Source organism: Phragmites australis, chromosome 16 (genome assembly GCF_958298935.1).
Source record: "Phragmites australis chromosome 16, lpPhrAust1.1, whole genome shotgun sequence".
NCBI lineage: Eukaryota > Viridiplantae > Streptophyta > Magnoliopsida > Poales > Poaceae > Phragmites > Phragmites australis.
In genome coordinates this window covers 7,071,612-7,094,055 of record NC_084936.1, presented here as the reverse complement: position 1 = coordinate 7,094,055, position 22,444 = coordinate 7,071,612, and the positions used below count along the sequence as shown (strand labels likewise).

General features: G+C 41.2%; 1 protein-coding gene, 1 long non-coding RNA gene and 1 other non-coding gene across 4 annotated transcripts; 2 read left to right on the top strand and 1 right to left on the bottom strand.

The window, feature by feature from the left end:
* Positions 1–2,500: 2,500 nt before the first annotated feature.
* On the top strand, positions 2,501–2,619 carry LOC133896541 (U5 spliceosomal RNA). The gene has a single exon (XR_009905794.1). It is a non-coding gene; the product is annotated as a U5 spliceosomal RNA (small nuclear RNA).
* A 3,986-nt stretch (positions 2,620–6,605) lies between these two features.
* On the bottom strand, positions 6,606–14,035 carry LOC133896418 (uncharacterized). The gene is made up of 4 exons (XR_009905751.1): positions 13,577–14,035; positions 7,079–7,242; positions 6,953–6,998; positions 6,606–6,842 (listed from the first exon to the last, which is right to left on the bottom strand). It is a non-coding gene; the product is annotated as an uncharacterized LOC133896418 (long non-coding RNA).
* A 2,247-nt stretch (positions 14,036–16,282) lies between these two features.
* On the top strand, positions 16,283–20,119 carry LOC133896450 (putative F-box/FBD/LRR-repeat protein At5g62970). Of its 2 annotated transcripts, none has more exons than XM_062337058.1 (4): positions 16,283–16,411; positions 16,607–18,231; positions 19,245–19,400; positions 19,493–20,119. In XM_062337058.1, the coding sequence occupies exons 2-4, from the start codon at positions 16,624–16,626 to the stop codon at positions 19,763–19,765; spliced, it is 2,037 nt and encodes a 678-aa protein (XP_062193042.1). In that variant the 5' UTR covers positions 16,283–16,411; positions 16,607–16,623; the 3' UTR covers positions 19,766–20,119. The 2 variants fall into 2 exon arrangements, with proteins under 2 accessions (XP_062193042.1, XP_062193043.1); XM_062337059.1 differs by lacking the exon at positions 19,493–20,119 and adding an exon at positions 18,994–19,052 and having other exon boundaries at positions 19,245–19,379.
* Positions 20,120–22,444: the final 2,325 nt, after the last annotated feature.

Here is a 22,444-nt window from a genome sequence, read left to right as displayed (position 1 = left end):
ATTTGAGAGCAATTGTTAAATCGGTGTTGTTGCCCGGCAAGAGTTAGTCAGCATGTCATCGCTTTGTTCTTTGGTCTTTGACCCTGTTATTGGAAGTTCTCGCTTAGCGTCTTACAAGCTTAGTGGTAGATGTATATTGGTAGCACTTGGTTGTCAAGTTTAAGGGCTTTTGGGTTTAGGAGTGTGCCTCCTTTTACTTTTGTTGTTGCAGTATTTTTTGTGCTAATTTATGTACTTGTTTTGGTGTTGCTGCTCTGAGACGTATCTAGTTTCCGCTTTTATCATTGGTGAAGGCAAGTGAATGTAGTTATTGTATTATGCTATAGTTTATTATTTTTTTACCTCCATCTTTTAATTGTCCCACTCTCTAATAATCTTTCAAATTGAATGTAAGCATATTACTTCTGTCTACCTTCTAAAGATTTGATGATTTCATGGATTATGAGGTAAAAGTAGTAGGATATGTTATTTACTTGCAGATGTTCATACTCTTTATATGTAATACTTGAAGTATATTCATATGTTGGAAGTTATTTGGAAAAATTCAGGATTTGCCATCCTGGCCCATGTGTCAGTGACTAAGGTAACCCCACATGTCAGGGACTTAGGAGAAGGGGTGCTTCTTTAGGGTGGTAAAAAATTAAATGGCCCTTATCTTGCATAGAAATTGACCCAAGTTATTTCTTTCATTTGTGCATAAAGCATCTCATGAGCTCGACATCTTGCATAGGAAGTTTGGTCGCCGCATTTAGCCACGATCATACCGGTACAATGTTGTATGTTATCCGAGAAGAGGTAAGGATGAGGAAGAACATAGCATGTGCATCCATACACATTCTCATGTAAGTATTTTATATTGGAAGTTATGTTTTTACTTATGCATGAAGCATGTCATATATATATCTGTTTCATACATTGGAAGTTATGTCATGCAGCATTTGCGATCGTACCGGTACAACACCGTGTATTACTTGAGAAAGAATACGGTGCACACACTTATGTTGCCCGTAGAGAGGTTTAGGTGAGGAAGAGCATGGTATGTGCGTACATATCCATTCATATGGATGCATTTACTTTAAATGCATCGATGCCAATCTTATGATACCAAGAAGTCTTTAATATGTTTTGGATGATATTGCTAAAATAAAGTCTTAGTTGACGGATGATAGCATGTGGATGTTGTATCGTCAGACTTATTTATGTTTTTTCAGATAATGTTAGCATGTTCAGCTTAATATCTTTGTTAAAGATGAATGTTTAATCAGCTGTAACTCAATAGATTGTTAAAGCAATTTACTTGCTAAGATTTTTGAATCTCACTTTTGCTATCTTTTCATGTGCGCATTGCGGTGATATAGCATTATGACTTTTGTACAAATCACCTCCACTCGTTGTTGTGCTATATATCTGACTCGTTGTGGTATGGATGTTTGATCTAGGCTTGTTTCTCGTTTTGCTAGGATGTTAATTTTGCTAGTGTGATGATATATAGTTATCTCTCTTTGTGTGGTGATTGGTCAGTTATACTTCTAGTATAAGAAAAGTGTTGCCGAAATTTGTATGGTTTAGCAGACTCATAGGTAGGTTAATAGCGCTCCGGGCTTATGATGATCCTAGCATGTTACACGCATTGACCCAGCTGTTAGAAACCTAAGGAAGTCTTGCAAGGTCAGAAATACTGGGACAAAGCAGATAGGAAGGACAGGGACAAATCACAAACCAGCCTCAAAACAATGGACTTTTTTTTAGGAGAAGTCAGAACAATGGAAGTGTCAAATGGTTAGTAGTGCTAGTTTGGTTTGATACTGCAGTGAACTTTATGCCAATCAAAAGTGGACTCAAATGGGTAAATGCGTGCCTACATTACTTACTTGACCTATGGTAATTCATTCATATAATCGTGCCATTGGGTGTAGGAAAATCAAGTGGGAAAAAATATGGGAAATGTATGCAAACCAAAATCAAACTGCTGGAATAACATTTAGAACCATATGTGTGGTGATGTTGACAAAAAAAAAATTCTTTTTTTACGCCACAGACATTGACCCAGCTGTTAGAAAGCTACAGAAGTCTTACAGGGTCAGTAATACTGGGACAAAGCAGATAGGGAGGACAGGGACAAATCACAAACCAGCCTCAAAACAACGTAATTTTTTTTTTTGGAGAAGTCAAAACAATGTAAGTATCTCACCGAAAGCAATTGATTCCACTTCCCTTGGGCATTTTTTTTTGGTTGGGCATCTTTTTGGAATGGATTCGACTTGCAATCTATTTCGAGCAACATACATTTATGTTCTTGCAATCTATTTCAAGCAACATACATTTATGTTCTTGCAATTTAGAATGGTTGTTCTTGCAATCTATTCCAAGGGGCCCTTGCAGGAGGGAGATAATAAAGTTATTAATGACGAGATTAGTCCGTACCGCTACCTCTGGCTCACGGCACAGTGACGAAGAGCAATAAAATGAATGATGTACAAGGTTTCTGCTTCGATCATGGAGCTGCGTGGTGAACATAGAGCGAACTATTCTTTCGTCTTTTACTAAAGAAATACAGTGTCCTTGTCACATCAAGCAGCGTACTCCTGTTTTTGGAGGAGTCTTATCTAAAAGAGAGGTCCTCGAGAATCCATAATATAAGTTCTTTGTGACGACAAATCATTGTACATATATGGATACGATTGAAACAGAGAGCTGTACTGTAATGTGCCATCATATTTCCCAAAGCATACAATCTATTTTATGCACACCAAATTTGGCGAAAAGCTACTACACCGAATCTGGCAAGTTACAACTGATTCTAAAGGAAAAATCAGCACCAACTATAAGGGATAGTCAATGTATTGGACCATGGATACATTTACTGAATCGCATAATAAAAGGAAACAAATGTCTTTCATGTATCACTTGATTAGGTCTTTGCAAGTTAAGCACCGTAGTATCGTTAAAATGGATCAGCTTTACCTATTAAACCTGCTAGATCATGAGCCCAACGAATTAACCGAGACACCAAACCCAGTCCACAAAGGTAGGAGTAAGTTTGGACATAACCTGAGAATGAGCTCCTGAAATGATGTAGTTAGATGTAAATTTTAATTTTCAGGTGAACTAAATAGATGCTTCAACAGCTACACTAATTATAGATCTTGTCACGAGATATAATTTGGAATACTTGTTTGTCCAGGATGGACTCTAAACAAAGTCAAGGTCTCTAGAAGATCTGTTGTGCTAGCCACGATAGCTGATTCCATTTTCGTAACCGACAAAAACCACTTTTTATTTTTCGAAAAGAAACGTTGAATTTCCAAGCCGATATTATCCCAGGAATATCCAAGCCAACATTGTCCTTTTCCAAACTATCCGATAGGAGTTTTTTTTAAAAACTTTCTAAAATTTATTCTGGTTTCGGAGGTCACCGGGGGTGTACGGTAAATAGTTCCATCCATCTGGGACAAGCAAGTGTAGACTTATCATACGTTTAGAGTGGAGCTCCATTAATCCTCGAGCTTGCATCACATGGACATGAACGTATGTACCGCATAACATACTTTAGATGGAAAAATGCATCAAAAAGTTTGTAAAGCACTATCGGAAACAACACAAATAATCATTATAGGAAAAAAAACCATTTGTGGCATTTTCTGAAATCGCAGTGAAAGAAGCATATTTCGATGCGCTTTTAAAAGTGCACTGAAAGCTTTTTAGGTCTTTTTTTTTATGAATTAAAAACTCATTCGAGGCATTTTTCAAAAGAAATGCCTAAAATAGTCTCAGAACTCAGAAGTTATTAACCAAAAATAGCTTTCTTTTTAGTGAAACACCAATTTGAACAATTGTGCATGTAACAGTACTTTGATAGATTAAAAAGCTTATTGTATTAGATTATTAACACTCAGACTGAACAAGTGCAAGATCTTAAGGGGAAAATCATACATCAGTAATGGCAATCTACAGGACACACCAGGATAATCATCGATCCCTAACAAACCAAGAGCCAACCTCAAGCTATTGCCACATAAGTTATTGTCAGTGAATGCAAGTATACATAAGTATACAGCCATAACCGGTTATCATTATATTTTGATCGACCTATAGGATCTTACAGGAAACAGAAACGTGTTATAACTATGATTTTACTGACGTGTGTGAACTCATAGTAGCACCTGATGGCAGTTAAAAATGAATATTTCAGCAGAGTGTAACTAAATCCGAAAGAATAGCCAGCTCCAAGTGCTAAACACGTTGAATGGTGACAGTCAAGATCCATGTTAGAGTGTGATTGCAAAAAATGCTAGTAGTAGAAATAAACATACTTTTTTCTCCTTGCTATTTGCCAGAGATACACTAACAGTAATAGCTAGTTTTGGGAGGAACATGATACTGAATAGATAAATATGCAGCTGCCATATCATCAGTTTCAAAAAAGAAGCAATCTTTACATAACCACCAGCTACATTGTATATCGACTGCGCAGCACAATCATACTGTTATGTGGGGGTGCGTCTACGAACGGCGTCGCGTGAAGACCGTGCCAACTACGCCGTAGGCGATATCTTCAAGATTTATCATTTGCTTTATCATCTAGTTAGTTTGGATTAGCAACCAGATTTGTTTAGTAGATAAATATCGAATCTGTTAGCTTAATTATTCGGTTTGTTAGTTTGTTAAGCATTGCCATTCGCCTCTGTATAGAGAGGATGCGGCATGAGAAATAATGCAAGCAAGAAGTTAAAACTCCTATTAGTCTCTTGGTTTCCATCTGCAGCTCTGGGGAGAGGAGGTGCATAGTCTCCTCCTTGTGTGAGCACCTCCTCTAGCTTCTTAAATCCACAAGCCATAACATCTGATATCAGATTCCAAGTTTTCTGTCTTTGTTTTTGAAATATCTAGGTCTCTAATTTGTGTTTTGGTAATTAATGATAATAAAAAACTTATGGACTAATATTTTTATTTGAGTTATGAAAAGGCTAGTCACAAAGATATTGTGAATTTAGAAGAAGTATGTATGGAAAATATGAAAATAGCTCGCTCAAGGCAACGGTATAATTGTAGAGCTTTTTTTTTTTACCAGTCAAAGGAGATTAGAGAAGAAAATTGACCGAATTGATAGGATAAGTACCATACTATTAAGAGGGTCTGATATGCGTTTACTTAAAACATCTATAGTGCCACAATTGCTCAACTTATATTTCATATAGAGTGGGAAATTTAGTTTAAGAGAAATCAAAGAAAGACGACCTTTGGGGGGTTTCTGAGTTGTGACGGTCTGACTGCTGGAACGATCGGTCTGATCGCTGTATAGCAAAGGTTATTGTAACAACCCAAATTCTCAAAACCAAGTATATTAAAAAAAATCAAAGAAAATAAAAGAGTTTTTGCAAAATTAAATAAAATCCCTAAGTGTGTGTGTCTTTATATATGTTTATGCATATATGTGAATATGTGTGTTATGTGTATAAATACACATATACTTTGAGGGCTATTTTTCTTTCTATAAAAATAATATTTTTAAATATATATGATTTGATTGTTTGTTTGATTGCTTGAGTATGTGAGCTAATATATTATATATGTGTGGTGTCTACGCTCTACGTGTGTGTGTGTGTCTATATATATATATATATATATACACACATGTGTGTATGTACATGAGAGGAAATAGATAAAAGAAAAAGAAAATGCTCTATGTCCTAAAAGGCTGAAGCCCACCTTTTCTCTTCCCTCTCTTCTCCCTGCTCCAATCCGACCCAACCAAACCCGGCCCAACCGAGCCTACTGTGTCTCCTGTCCCTCTCTTCTCTCTTCTCCATCTTAACCCGCAGCAGCAGCAGCTCAGCCAGCCGGCCGCCGCCTGTGCCGTCATTGCCATGTTCGAGTCGGAGAGTGACCTCCCAACTACCCAATGGGATCACCCAAGCATCTAGAAGCTAGAGCTCGAGTCAATTTTGCTAGAGCCCGAGCCAATCACAAGATGTGCACGTGAGTTCATCCGCCAGCCATATGGAAACTCGATCAAATTCACGAGTATGCGTTAGAGATAAGCTATGGATCAAAGGAGGAAAAAATCCAAGAGGTATACATGAGCTTTTGCCCAAGAGAAGAGTCTCGAGCGCATTCGAGTCGCTAGAACCGAGTTCGGATAGCCGCCGCCGCCCCTTTTCAAATCCGACTCGAATTGGAGATGAGAGAGCCGTCCGCATATATATATATGTGCCCCTAGACCTCCCTTCAAATCATCCCGAGCTTTTTCCACAGCTTTTTGTCGAGAAATCGACTACTAGAGCTCTTGTGGACGAGAGCCGAAGCTCCAAGCCGCCGCCCGCCGTCGCTAGCTTCAACTGCGGACCGACGACGACTACACGTAACCCAACCAAGTTCGCAAGGTGCTGGAGTCCGAGTTCCGCCACTCGCCGGAGTAGAAGGAGGTAGGCGACGCGATTCCGGCCTGTCTCCGACGAGTCACCGCTACTTGGGAAGCCGCCGCCACCGTCATCTTCGTTCAGGAGAAGAAGAAGCAAGGTGAGCCGTCTGATATATACTCGATGGTCAAGATTAGATCTCTTTGTACCCTTTCAGTAGCCAATACAAGTTTGCCACGTGTCTAACATAAGTCCAGTTAGCACTGAAGCCACATCATTATGCCACCTCTCCCTGCCACGTCAGTAAATCCGCTAAAGTGTCATGCCACATCGGCCAAACATGCTTAGTCAGCATGCCCAGTCAAACCCAGTTCTTGCCATCCATGAGCCAGCCGCCGTCGGAAGAGATGTAGGACTTGGAGATGACGAGGTCGAGATCGGTGAGCAGCTGCACCATCTGCCATCCCGGTTCACGCTGTCAACCTAGACCAGGAACCAAGCCACAGAAACACGAAGAATCAATAAAAAAGAAGAAGGAAAGAACCCATCTTGACCCGATTCTGTCCATGTTGTACCCTGTTCTGAGAACAAACCTTCACGAGCGTGCAGTCCTCGCGCGTCTCATTGTCGACGACAACCCTGCAGCCACGCCCAGCCCGTCAAGAACCGATTCAGAGCAAGACGAACTAGAATCGCGCAGGAACGAAGCGGATGCGTACCCGAGGGTGCCGAAGCGGTCGAGGAGTGGACGAAGTACGGCCTGGAGACGTACTTCATCGCCGAGGACGCAGCGAGCACGCCGCTGGCTTTCCTGGCCGCAATCGCCTCAAGAACAGGACTTCTCCTTTTACTTGGTCTTATTTATCGCCTCCCTAGAGGAAATCTGCAGGGATTAAGATACACAAGGTAAGAAAAGCAGATCTAATCGGAAACAGGGCAAGCCAAGAACAGAAAGAAAAAAAGGAAGTGAAATGGACAACACGAGGAACGCGTCCCATGTTCACACGCGACGCAACGCATCGTCGGCGCGGCAGCGGAGCAGTGCAAGAACTGTTAAAATCATTGGAGCTGACCAATATAATAATTTCTAATAAATCTTAAAGTCTATATTACGAAGAGGTGATCTATATTGAGACACAATCTCTATTAGTATCATATTGTTAATACAAGTAGAGATAGAGGGTATTTTCCTTATATATATGTAAGGACTTTCACCTTATTAGGTACGTATACAGCATAGACTGTTAATTGAGAGTACCTTTAAAATTAGAAACCCTCTAATTACGTGAGTCTATATAAGAGTTAAGGTTTTGTCTTTTTCTCTTTCAGTTGTGCTGTCGATATAGTCTATTCTATCCCGACGTCAGCGTGCATCGGCGAATGAGAGAGCAGATCTCTGAAACCCTTGCTCTTGAGATCTTGCATCGAGAGATGGTAAATAAGGTTTTTGGAAAGCGCTCCGTACGACTGCTCAAGTTCTTCACCACGACTCGTCTTTCTATTCGCTTAGCGCTACCCGCTATCATCGTCAACAAATTCGACGCGTCAGCAGCAAGATTAATCGTGCTGTCAACACAGTGCAACCAGCATCTTCGGCAACCCTCACAATACAGGACCAGTACATAAAAACTATATTACTCGTATTTTATTTCTTGTGATTCCTAATTTTGAGTATAGCAGATCTAGTCATATGTTATGTTTTCATACATATGTCTAGATTATGATCTGATGATATGATCATATCAGTTTACTCATGAATTATTTATGAATTAAATTAAACCTAATTGTGCCTTATTTTTCCAACAATTCAAAAACCTTATTGTTGGCACTTAGGTTTATTAATAGCTGGATTTGTTGATGCACTAAAGCCAAACAAGTTTTCTGATGTGCACTTTAAGAGATTGTAAGTCAAGATCACTATATGACTGATAGCCATGAATATCTACTGGGTGGCTAATGGTAAGCCGAAAGGAATCCTTACTACTGAGCAGAAAAAGTCATTCATAGATGCCAATATACTATTTGTAGGATGCATTCTTAACGTTCTTAGTAACCGTCTTTGTGATATGTACATGCACATACAAAGCGTGAATGAGCTGTGGAATACACTGAATGTTAAATTTGGTGCATCAGATATAGGAAGTGAACTGTATATCATGGAGCAGTATCATAACTACAAGATTATCGAGCAGGCTCATGAGGTTCAGTGCATCGTGAAGAAATTCGATCTCCTCAAGATCAATGTACACGACAAGTTTGTGGCTAGAGACATCGTTGCCAAATTATCTCCTTCGTGGAGAAACTTTTCCATTGTTCTAAAGCACAAGAGACAAGAGATTACTTTTGAGAGTTTGATCGCGACTCTTGATGTTGAGAAGAAAGCTCGGGCTAAAGATGTGAATCTAAAAGGAGGCGAGAGACAGACTAGCGCCAATATGGTGTAAAAACCCTTCCACAATAACAACAAAGGGAAATATAATGAGCCAAACAAAACTACCACATTCAAGAAGAAGAAGATAAATACAGTAAAATTGTCTTGCTTTGAGTGCGGTGAGATTGGATGTTTCGCTAAAGATTGTCTAGACCGCAAAGGAAGAAAGGCTCCACAAAAATAGAACTTAAAGACTGCTAATGTGGTGGTCATTGGAGAAGCTGAAATGGAGCTACGGGGTATAAAAATTTACCTTTAATGTTTTCAGTATTTCAATCTACTAATTGGTGGATTGATACATAGGCCAATATTCATGTGTGTGTTGATATCTCAATGTTCTCTTTTTATTAGGTCATCTATAATTCTTCTGTCCTAATAGGGAATGGGTCACATGCTTCAGTTCATGGTGTTGGCACAGTAGATGTGAAGTTTACTTAGGGAAAGATCATGCAGCTGAGGAACGTGCAGCATGTCCCTATAATGAATAAGAATCTAGTTAGTAGCTCTCTTCTTTGTAGAGACAGGTTTAAGGTGGCATTAGAGTCTAATAAAGTAGTAGTGTCCAAGCATGGACAATTTATTGGTAAAGGCTATGAGTGCGGAGACCTGTTTCGTTTTTTCCTTTCTAATTTCAGCAATAAGTCTGTGAACCATATTTGTGGCAATGTTAACGATGATGCTAGTGTTTTGTATTCGCGGTTATGTCATTTGAATTTTGGTTCTATGACTCGACTTTCCAGCATGAGTTTAATTCCAAATTTTTCCATGGTCAAAGGTTGTAAGTGTCATAGTTGTGTGCAATCAAAACAACCTCGTAAGCCCCACAAGGCAGCCGAGGAGAGAAATTTGGCACCTCTAGAACTCATTTATTTAGATCTATTTGAAATAAAAGACGTGTTGTTGAAGGGTGAAAAAAGATATTTTATAACTTTGATTGATGCTTTGACTAGATATTGCTATGTTTATTTGTTGAAAACGAAAGATGGGGCTCTAGATCACTTTAAAATTTATAAGGCAGAAGTTGAGAATCAACTAGAGAGAAAGATAAAAAGAATTAGATCGGATCGTGGTAGAGAGTATTTCTCTAGTGATTTTGATTTATTCTATGAGAAATATAAGATTATTCATAAGAGGACGCCTCCCTATTCACCCCTGTTAAATGAGGTTGCCAAAAGGAAGAACCGCACATTGACTGACTTGGTTAATGCCATATTAGACATTGTGGGATTATCTAAGGCATGGTGGGGGATGCCCTATTGACTTCATGTCATATCCTGAATAGAGTTCCTCTCAAGGATAAGGAGAAAACCCTATTTGAAGAATGAGAAGGGAGGAAACCATCACTTTCTTATTTGCGCACTTGAGGATGCTTGTTGAAAGTCAATGTACCAATAACTAAAAAGCACAAGCTTGGACCTAAAACAGTGGATTGTGTCTTTTTGAGATATGCTTATAGGAGCATTGCTTAAAGGTTTTTAGTAGTTAAATCTGGGGTACCTGGCGTGCATATCAATACAATGATGGAGTCTCGTGATACAATGTTTTTTGAGCACATATTTCCTATGAAAGATTTACATAGCATATCTAGACTATCTTCTAAGATAATTTCTGAACCTACTCCACCTATTGAGTTTATTGAACAAACACATAAGCAAGATCCCGAGGAGGATGACAGTGATGCTCCTAGGAGGAGTAAGAGACAAAGGACTGCAAAGTCTTTTAGTGATGTTTTCACTGTAAATCTTGTGGATGACACTCCTAAGTCTATTTCAGAAGCGTTTGTATCTTTAGATGTAGACTACTGAAAGGAGGTTATTCGAAGTGAAATGGATTCCATCCTCGTAAATGGGACTTGAGAGATCACAGAACGACCATATGGTTGCAAACATGTGGGTTGCAAGTGAGTGTTCAAGTAGAAGTTTAGGACCGATGGTACTATTGAAAAGTACAAGGCTTGGCTTGTGGCCAAGAGTTATACCCAAAAGGAAGGTGAAGACTTATTTGACATTTATTCACCTGTTGTGAGATTGACTACTATCTGAGTGCTACTTTCCTTGGCTGCCTCATATGGTCTCATCGTTCATCAGATGGATGTTGAGACAGCTTTACTTAATAGAGAGTTGGACGAGTAAATTTATATGGAACAATCTGATGGGTTTGTAGTAAAAGGTGAAGAAGGCATGATGTGTAAGTTGTTAAAGTCCTTGCATGGCCTTAAACAAGCTCCTAAACAATGGCATGAGAAGTTCTACAGAACTTTAACATCTGCAGGCTTTTTGATCAATGAGGCAGATAAATATGTGTACTATCATCATGGTGGGGGTGAGGGGTTATATTGTGCTTGTATGTTGATGACATACTAATATTTGGGACAAACATTGATATGGTTAATGAGGTCAAATCTTTCTTATCTTAAACCTTTGATATGAAAGATCTGGGTGAGGCTGATATAATTTTAAACATGAAGTTAATCAAAGAAGAGAATGAGATTACTCTTACACAAGCTCATTATATTGAGAAGGTTTTGAGCCACTTTGGCTTCCAGGATAGCAAGCCTTCTCCAACACCTTATGATCCCAGTATGATACTTCAAAAAAATAAGAAAAGTGGCAGGAACCAACTGAGATACTCTTAGATTATTGGATCACTCATGTACCTAGCTAGTGCTATAAGGCCTGACATGTCATTTGCTGTGAGCAAATTGAGTCATTTTACTTCTAACCCGGGTGATGAACATTGGTGTGCGCTTGAGTGAGTCATGCGCTATTTACTTGGTACTATGAGTTATGATCTTCACTATTCTGGGTACCTATCGGTACTTGAGGGTTATAGTGATTCAAACTAGGTATCTGATGCTGATGAGATTTACGCTATAAGTGGATATGTATTCACTCTAGGTGGTGCTGCTGTGTCATAGAGGTCTTGCAAATAGACCATCTTGATGATGTCAACTATGGAAGCAGAACTCACTGTATTAGACACAACCACTGTTGAGGTAGAATGGTTGCATAAGTTGTTGATAGACTTACCTTTGGTTGAGAAACCAGTATCGGCTATCCTTATGAACTGTGATAATCAGACAGTTATTATCAAAGTAAACAGTTATAAGGATAATAACAAATCCTCAAGGCATGTAAAGAGATGATTGAAGTCGGTCAAAAAATTGAGGGATTCCGGAGTGATAACCTTGGATTATCCAAATAGATAAGAACCTGGCAGATCCCTTTACAAAGGGACTACCACGGAGTGTGATAGATAATGCATCAAATGAAATGTGTATAAGACCCATGTGAGTTATACCATAGTGGTAACCCAACCTATGTGATCGGAGATGCCGTGAATTAGGACCTAGGAAGAACAAGCTATTGATCTAACTAGAGGAGAGTACCTTTGTTGTTTGATCCATTCGAGTGAAGATGCAATACTCTCAGAAATCTGTAAGGCAGGTTAGTTATTGCCTTAATGTGTTTTGTTGACTTTAAGTAGCTAAGATGCTGACCTACAAGGTATTCTTAAAAGAACACACCTATATGAGTCTGACTGTTGGTCACAGTCTATGAGATTTGGGTGATCTCTAGTAAATTCATGAAGAGACCATAGAGTAGGACTTATATGCTCCACCCGCAGGGTAGCCTACTGGTAGCCAAGTATCAGTTATCACTTTAAGTAAAACTTGTTTACACAAAACTTGCAATTTAAGGTATAGTCCATTGTTCAAGATGTGAATGAGTGTAGCTTGATGTTCTAGTTGGATGTTCAACTTAACAGTCTCCACTGAAACACCGGTATATCAAACAATAGTGAGAAACTGGCAATTCTCTATAGGACTTTGAGATCTGGTGGGAGATTGTTAGAATTATTGGGACTAGTCCATGTAATAATTCCTAATAAATCTTAAAGGCCCATATTGTGAAGAGGTGGTCCATTTCGAGGCCCACCCTCTATTTGTATCATATTGCTAATGGCGGTAGAGGTAGTGGGTTTTTCTCCCTATATATATGTAAGGACCCCACCTCATTAGGTACGCATACAACATAGATTGTTAATTGAGAGTAACTCTAAAATTGGGAATGCTCTTATTACGTGAGTCTATATAAGAGTTAGAGTTTTGCCTTTTTCTCTCTTAGTTGTGCTACCGCTGTAGTCTATTCCATCCTAGCGTCGGCGTGCACCGACGAATGGGAGAGCAGGTCTCCGAAACCCTCGCTCTTGAGATCTTATATCAGGAGAAGGTGAATAAGGTTTTTTGGAAGCGCTCCGTGCAACTGCTCAAGTTCTTCGCCACGGGTCGTCTTCCTAGTCGCTTAGGCGTTGCCCACCGTCATCATCAATAAATTTGTCGCATCACCAGCAGGATCAATCGTGTCGTCAACACAGTGCAACCAGCATCTTCAGCAACCTTCACAACGCAGGACCAGTACGTAAAAACCATATTACTCGTACTTTATTTCCTGTTATTTCTAATTTTGAGTATAGTAGATCTAGTCATATATTGTGCTTTCGTATACATGTTTAGATTATGTTTTGATGATATGATCATATCAGTTTACCCATGAATTATTTATGGATTAAATTAAATCTAAATTTGCCTTATTTTCCAACAAGAACCACATGCCCGGCAAGGAAACTCCCAAAAAGATCACCTCGGATTCTAGAGGAGACAAGGCCGGGCAAGGAGAGGAGGGGGAGAGAGAGGTCACGTGTGGTGCGGGGATGCCATGGGAGCAGGAAGCTTGGAGCGCTGCAGTGGGAAGGGAGAAAGGGATAAGTTGGCGATGTCCCTCACCTCGCTGGATCCAGTCCCCATCCACCTCATCCCATACGGATTCAACAGAGGGAGGGGTGGATCTGGTTGACTGGTACGCTGTCTTGCATGAATTCGTTGGAGCCTTCCCTCATGGCAACCGATGAGGAGCCAATCCGTCCATGCACGGATCCGACAAGGCGAGGGGTGGATCTGGCCGTCAGGTACTCTGGCGATGGCTGACGGAGAGGAGGCGGTGCAGATCTGACCGACGACGAGGTCCCTGTACTGGCCTCACCATGGATGGCCCACGACAATCTCCTTGTACTGGCCTTGCTGTGGACAGCCGTGGCCACCATGGATCTGTGCCGCCTCCTCTTGCATGGTTCTTTACCGGCTCGCCAGCGGCAAGCTCAGCACTATGGAGAGGAGAACAAGATAGTCAAAGGAGGTGAGAGGGAGGAGAGAGCCGGTGGGAGAAATGAGAGGAGAGAGAGGACCGATCTCTTTATTTTGTACTGGCCATTATATGTACAATGAGTCGTATTAATATATGTATTTCTTTTCTTCTAACACTTAGCTTGTATTTTTGATACAGTGCTGGATGGTGAGGATATGGACAACCCTAACTGCCGGGACTATATAATAAAAGGGGAAAAGGAAGAAAAAAATAGACACTACCACAATGAACGCACAATCTCCCGCCCCGTTGGCGAGCGCCTTATCCATTAGGCCACGAGGTCATCTTATATTGTCAGTTCACTAGAAAAGTTACTATTTTATATCCCTCTGATTCTGTTGGCGTCTCGTCCCAAGTACCTGAGGGCAGGCAGAGCCCACCAACATCCGGTGAGACTCGTTGAGCAGAGGACATGGCAATATTTATTCAAACCATGCAGCAATGCAAGTGGCGCAGACCGATCGAACAATCATGCATAGACGAGCTTGCGTGCATAAAAAGATCACCAGGGACACACACACATGATCAAATCGCGGCGACCGCCTTGCTGATGCTAGTCGATGATGAGGATTTGAGCGACGAGGCCGTTGACGTCGATGACGACGCAGACGGGTTTGGGGTTGAACTCCGGCGTGAGGAGGGAACACCTCGATCGATGGCGACACCGAGCCGTCTGTCTCGGAGCTCGAGGAAGCAACCTGCTACCATATTCAGGTTAAGCACTACTGATTAATGAGTACTTGATAAACATGTCGCGTCATTATTTTTTTTTGAGAAAGTTCAAATTACTCCATAAACTATTTTTAATATTTAGATAACCTCTAAACTTTAAAACCATTTATTTAACATCTAAACTTTAAATATCAGATCACATAACCTCTTAAAGTAGTTTATAACAACGGTTTTGATGACGTGGTTATCACATCACCTATTTTTGCTATGTGGCTATCACGTCATCTCTCTCATATTTTGAAACCGAGTTAGCTTGGGTACCGGCAGAGCTCATCGCATATGTTATGAGTCGTCCGGTCTGAGAGAAAGGACTATGAGAGGGAGAGAGAGGCCAGTAGGAGGGAGAGAAAGGCAGATAGAGAGGCCGACCAGAGGGAGAGAGAGGCTGGCAGGAGAGGGTGCCCAAGAAAAATATGACATGTGAGCCTGTTTGCCACGTGTATATTGCTAAGTCAACGAAAATGATATCGTAGGCTGCTATATCAGTGAAATCATCGTCATATCAGCAAAACCACCTAAAAAAAATCATTCTAATAGGTTATGTGATATGATATTTAAAGTTTGAAGATTAAATAAACTGTTTTAAAGTTTGAATGGTTATCCGGACACTAGGAATAATTTAGGGGAGTAATTAGATTTTTTTTCTACTTTTTTTTGTTGGCAACAAATTATCTGTGGACCAAAAATCAATTGGGTGATAGGAATATTTTCATATTATCGGTCGGCAAAAATATGTTGGTTGGTAAAACCTTTTCTGACAAGACTTAGACCGGGATCTTTTTCTACGTGTAAATTTTTTTCTGACCGATAGTCCGTCGTAGAAGGGCCTTTTCCGATAGAAGCTCTATGGACGACATTGTGTTGCTGCGTGGGATCCGTATCTTTTGGCAAAGTCAGAGGTGCTACAGTAATTCGTAGCGACACCTCTAACTTTGCCGAAGCAAAGTCAGAGGATACGAATCCTGCTGTGTGACAGTTGATTCCCTTCAGATTTGTCACGGGCCCACCTTCCTCCATCTCTTAGGTGCCTATTGGCTGCTCCCCTCCAAATCTACATCGGGCATATGTAACATTCCATCTTTAGTTCTATGTTGTTAATCCACATTTTTATAGTAAATACTTATCGTTTTAACCGAGAATCCGTCAAAATTTCCATCGATAATTTTTAAAAATATTTAATTTAAAAACATAAAAATTATACGTGTAGATTTTTTAAAAAAATACTTTTAAAATATAATATTTTTCTAAAATAAGACGCTATAAGTTAACCCTCTAAACCCAAGGAGTACCACCTAAATCCGTGGCAGGTAACATTGAGGACACTTTTGGCGACACCTTCCCTACCCAATGTTTCACCATTGGCTTCACATGTTCTTCAAGAACTAGCCAGAAGGATACTTGTAGGTCGATTAGATCATTTCCACGAAAGGGGAATTCAGGGAGTAAAATTGACATTGCAATCGTATTTTTAACAGTTTACCCGTAAAATCAGTTATATAAGGCCCTTACCACTTTCCGGCCCAAGGTGGCCACCGCCTCTCCCATTTGGGCGTCAACTTCCTCCTTGGTTCCCTCCTCCAACGAAAACGAGACGCAAATCCAAAGCGGCTGCTCTGCTTCTGGCGAAGAGGCAGCAAGGAGCCAAGAACTCGCTCGTCGATCCGGCGAGCCCCCTCAACATATCGGTTAGTTCCTCTTTCCTCCGCTCCATTGCTGATCCGTGCGAAATTCTCTTGCGGCCCCTTCTTCTTGTTCTTGGATGTGAATCTGTTTCGACGGAATGCCACCAGCCGCTTGCGGTTCTTGGTTTCTCGCGCCCGCTGCGGAGTTTTTTTTTTGTTGATCCCGAGGTGCTCATGCCGGTCGCCGTGTTCTCGCAGGTAAACCGTTCGACGAAATGCCCCCGAAAGACGCAGAAGCGCAGGGTGCGTCCAGCGGCGGGGGCGGCTGCAGCGACCGCCTCAGCGGCCTTTCGGACCGCACCCTCATCCGGATCCTGTCGCACCTCAAGGCGTGGGAGGCGGTGCGAACGTGCGCGCTCTCGAAGAGGTGGGGCGGCCTGTGGGCCTATGCGTCGCGCCTCGACATCCGACAGCCGTGCTGCTGCCGCAGCCCCATGGCCCTGGGCTTGGGCGAGCCCCGGACAGAGGCGTTCGCCTCGTTCGTCAAGAACCTGCTGCTCCGCCGGCGCTCGCTCCAGCCGCTGGACGCGCTCCGCCTCTGCTGGAGCCACGAGGCCCACGACGGCGACGCGAACACCTGGATTGCCCACGCCTTCAGGCACGGCGCGAAGGAAATCGAGCTCTCCGGGAAGCATCACGCCGTGTACCCTTTGCCAGAGTACATGAGCTTCATTGCCTGCGACGACTACACCAAGATCCGCCTCAAGACCTTGAAGCTTATCCATCTCAAGCTGGATGACACCACTCTCACGCAGCTCTGTTCTAGGTGCTCTTGTTTGGAGGAGCTAGAGCTTACGGATTGTCGCATACCGGCCAAGAAGATTCAGTCAACCTTGCTGAAGCGTTTGACCATGATCAGGTGCGAAATCCCCAGAGGCCTCTTAGTTTACGCTCCGAACCTTGTCTCGCTCTGGTGCAGCAGAACTTTTGGATATGTTCCCTGGATCGAGAACTTGGGACCACTAGGAGCAGACAATATCAAGCAACGGGCACCACGTAAGTACCCTGACTGCCCCGGCCTCGTTTCTTGCAACCTCAAGATCTTGAAGATCTCGCGTGTCCAGCTGGATGACACCACCCTCACGCGGCTCTGGTCTAGGTGCACTTTTTTGGAAGAACTAGAGCTCAAAGATTGTTTGGTGGACGGCAGGGAGATTCGATCCACCTCGCTGAGGTGTTTGACTCTGAACAGCTGCAAATTCGCTATTGAATCTGGGGTTCATGCTCCAAACCTTGTCTCGCTGCGCTGCATCAAACCTTTTCAATATGTTCCTTGGATCCGGAACATGGAATTCCTAGTCACAGCAAGTATTGTACTTGATGACTCTTGCTTGCCTCCTGATCGTCAATGGCCACAGGATGAGCATGACCAAGATGAATCTGATCATGATGGTGACTTTTTTTATGCTGGCGCTGCGGAATCTGATGATAACAGCGATGGTGAATCTGATGATAACATCGATGATGAATCTGATCATGATGATAACATTTTTGCGCATTCTGGCGCTGAAGACTCTGATGATAACAACGACAATAAATCTGATCCTGAACGTGATACTGATGACTACTATGATCCTGGTTGTTCTGAACCTGGTGATGAAGAGGACGATGACTGTACTGTAGGCTATGGTGAGATTGCAGAGGAGTATAAAGATCAACCATCCTGGTATGTCAACCAAGGCCATAATCAGAGTGAGGATGACCCCAGCAATGATTGTGGAGGAAAGTTTGGGGGCGAGGGCTGTATTAATTTAGGTGGCAATGGTATGCTTAGGAGCCTATCAAATGTGAGAACAATGGACCTATTAGCTCATTCAGGAGAGGTACAGTTTAATCATCTTTTTTATATGCTTTGCTGCACAGTGGATAATATTTTTTTCAATACTTGTCAACAGTTATGGTTATGCATGGGAATGAGCAAATTTAATAATTAGATATGTACAAGAAATTTTGGTTGTTTAGATCGGTGATTAAATTCTTAAATCAATGTGGCTTAGTTTAGAAGTATGGAAGAATGGTAATTTTGCAGGTCTAAGATATTGCATTGTTCTCCACTCAATCAGAATCCTTTCAGTTACTAATAATTCAGAAGCTCCTTACTAATAATTCAGTGGCCAATTAGATATGTGTAGTTCAAGTGAATACAGTTAGCTACTCGAACAAGTTTTCTTGTATTTTCTAATGCCTTCTACTCTTCTTTGTATGACAACCATCCTATTCAATTACTACTATGTTTCTTATCCTACTTAACATAGTCTAATGGCGCAAGTGTTCAAAGTCCAAAAACTTTTCAATCACTACTGTTGTTACTGAACTTTGGACCTAACTTACAGTTTGATATCGTTAAATGTAAATACGATAGAGTTATCTTTTCTATTATTATGTGTGGACATTATATTTTTGGCTTTGGCCAGTCAATTTTTTTTTTCAAGATATAGCTTCAGGTGAGCATATTTGTTAGTTGAGCACTATAATGGAAAAATCTCTTTAACATTGCAGAATTCACTTGAGGTAAAAAAAAAAAAGAAAAAGCTTAACCAATCTTTCATATCAAAAGTATAGACTTAACCAATCATTCATATCAGGAGAAATGCCATTATGGAATGTTCATTGCTAGTTCATGTGTGAACTGAATGCTAAACAGGTTAGTATCTTCCATCTCATAGTTTGGTACCTGTGATGATTACAGAGCTGTGCCTTTTTAATGACCCTACGTTGAAGTATCGCTGTATAGTGTTGTAACTCATGTATCTGATTGTTGTGGTAGGACAAATGCATTGGATAACTGAATTATTTCTAATGCAATTGACAATGCACTTTTGTGTACAATGTGCAGATGGTGCTGAGGAGGGAATTGGAATCATGCACTGACTTCAAAAACCTGAAGACTCTGTCCCTTGGTGAATGGTGTATAACTCCTGACTTTGGTGTATTAGCAACCATACTTCAGCGCTCACCAAACTTAGAGAACCTTTTTCTTCACCTAGACATGGTGCGTATAAGTTCGCATACCCAATGAATATTTGTTCAGATAGTTGTAAGCGCATGATCAATCCCTAAAACAAGTTAAATGCTTTCCATTAGGCCTACAAGAGCAGAGTGGGCATCAATCTAAGGGGAAGTTCATTCACATGCACCCACCTGAAGATGGTGAAGATCACATGCTCTAAGCGTGATATAATAGTCCACAAATTGGCTGAGTTCTTCAGAGCAAATAGCATACCGCATGGGAAGATTTCTGTCCGTCGAACTGCCAGCACTGGTAATGTCAATGGAGGTGCAGGTTCCCAGCCGAAGCGCAAGGCGCAAAGTGAAGCTGAAAAGAGAGAAGCAAAGCAGAGGAAGGCAGGAGACTGAGGAAGCCCCGGCTGAGGTAAAGGTGATGGGGGTCAGTTGATGTGATCCTGCTATTGTGTTGGCGGAGATGATGAGTTGGGCCAGCTTGTTGCTGTCTCACCGTGTCAGTGAGTTGCCTAGTTTAGATTGTATTCTGAACAAAAAACGGTGGCAGAACTCGTGATGCATTTTCTTGTGGTGCATCAACATTTCAGTATAGCTGTATAGGTATGACTGCATATGTGTTCAGCACTGGGTTGCATGGAAAGGGTTGACCCAAAATTCAGAATGTTTAGTGACTCAGAACACAAGCTCCAGATATCCTCTGCTGAGGAGCAATGCATATGGAGTAATTCTTACTGAATAAATCTGTTCTTGAAATTTGACTGTTGTATATATGTGTGATGACTGATGAGTGAGGCACTGAGGTGCACCTGCTGGATGCTGTTTTTCCATTTTGTACTGGTAGTTTACATTCCTCCCTCTCTCATAACCCATTTTAGGGAACTTAATGACAGACAGAAGGTAAACTGGAATGCTTGCTAAGCAGGTTTTGATTAACACTAATCTACCACTATAGGACAACAATCTCCCCCTCCAACCTGCTATCCTTCTTATGATCTTGTCTACTAGTAGTTGGATATCTTCTCTCCTAAGCTTGTCATACTGTAGGGGCACACCTAATATTTGAAGGAAGGGCCCCAAAAGGACACCCAAAAATATGAGCTATTCCATGAATTTGTTCCTCATCTAAATGCATAGGTATCAGTTCACTTTTGTGGAAGTTAATTCTCATACCATGGAGATTTTCAAACCAAACCAAAACACATTTCAGATTTCTAAGGTAGAAATCAGCAGCAGCAGAGAAAATCACAATATCATCTGCATATTGTAAGGAAAATGATACCCTCAGGTTTAAAATCATTTAACAAACCTTTGATCAAATTATTGTTTGCAGCTTTAATTAGCATTCTGGTTAGCACATCTCCTACTAGATTGAACAGAAGGAGAGACAGGAATCCCCCTGCCTAAAGCCTTTCAGTCTTAAAGAAGCTGCTTTCCTCACCATTTATATCGACTCTATGGAACCACCCTTCACTATTTGTTTGATCCAATTTATCCTCCAAATAGGACCAAAACCCCTAGACTCTAGTCTCAAAAAGGAATTCCTAACTTACTCTATCATAAGCTTTTTCATAGTCTAATTTTAGAATTGCTCCAAGTTTCATACTTTTATTAATGCTATGCACTATCTCATGGGCAACTACACCACACTTTCTAATATATACATGCCTATTTATAAAGGCATTCTGCTGGTAAGAAACTAATCTGTGACAAATTTTACCTAATCTGATAGTTAGAATTTTAGAGAAAATCTTAAAACTGCATCTCACCTAAATTTTTTCATGTTCCTGGCATCATTCTCTTTAGGGATCAAGGTCAACATAGAAAAAATTAACCTATATAGATCCTATCTACCTCTTTGGAAATTTGCAAAAATATTTACCAGATCACTTTTCACTACGTCCCAAAATTTCTGATAAAAAAAGAAGAGGCAGGCCATCAGGGCCTAGAGCTCCCTCAACATAACAGCTAAAAACAAGCTCTTTTATCTCTTCTTCAGAGAAAGAGGCCTCATGAGGATGAAAGAATCGCCACCATCTGATCCATGCTTGCTGCCTTTTGATGGACTTAGCTCGCCAATTCTTGTGGAAGGAGTTGTTCATGTTGTAGGGATCGGTGACGTCCTAAGAGGGGGAGAGAGTGAATTAGGACACTTAGAACTATTTCGGCTTCAAAATCAACACAAGATAAACCTATATCAATACTATCTAACTGTGCTCCAGATTTATCTAGTGTGTCTACTCTACCAATCAAAGGAGCTTGCAACCTATCTAAGAAGGTAAATTGCAATAATTTAAATACGAAAACGTAAATAAAGTAGAGAGAGCAAACTCAGCAAAAGGATTTTTTCCCGTGGTACCGATGGCATGAATACCACCCCTAGTCCACATTGGAGCTCTACAAAGGATATGCTTCCGATCGACACCCGATCATGGCTCTTGAGTCTCCAAGTCACAAAGACAAAGTCTTCCCCCGGATAAGCCACCAAGTCACCAAGGCAAGGTCTCACCTAGCCTCTTTTCCGGTTACTCGCCACCATGATCACTTCAGAGCTTGAGTCACAAAGGCAACGGTCTCTGTGTTCCCGCACAATCGCCTTGCTGCCGCTCCACACCAATTCAGAGGGTCAACAAGCCTTCCGGTAAGCCACCGAGACTCTAAGGTGCTGGCGTACCAAGAGGTACAAACTAGGATCATTCTTTGATCCACCTCTAGGCAGCAATCACCTAGCAACACACTCTCTAGGTCTATAAGCACTAATCACTCCCTAATCTTGTACTTAATTACCTTGAATGATCACTTTAAGCACTTTGGTGGTTTGGATGTCTTCTCAGGTACATATGAACTTTTCTAGACTCCAGCTGCATGCCACATCTTCAAATGACTGAGTAGAGGGGTATTTACAGCCTCAAACCCACGCACTAGCAATTAACCCAATAGCTCTGAAAAGCTGTTAATACCAGATGGTTCGGTGAGAACAATAGTACTAATACCAGATAGTTCGGTGAGAACAATAGTACTAACATCGGATCATCCGATGAGTACACTCTCACAAACTAGCCGTTGGAATCCCAT

Bases quoted from the DNA above. Each gene is read 5' to 3' on its own strand.
- LOC133896450 (XM_062337058.1), top strand. From the start codon at position 16,624: ATGCCCCCGAAAGACGCAGAAGCGCAGGGTGCGTCCAGCGGCGGGGGC. The intron at 18,232-19,244 runs GTACAGTTTAAT...TACAATGTGCAG, and splicing joins TATTAGCTCATTCAGGAGAG to ATGGTGCTGAGGAGGGAATT. The intron at 19,401-19,492 runs GTGCGTATAAGT...GCTTTCCATTAG, and splicing joins TTTTTCTTCACCTAGACATG to GCCTACAAGAGCAGAGTGGG.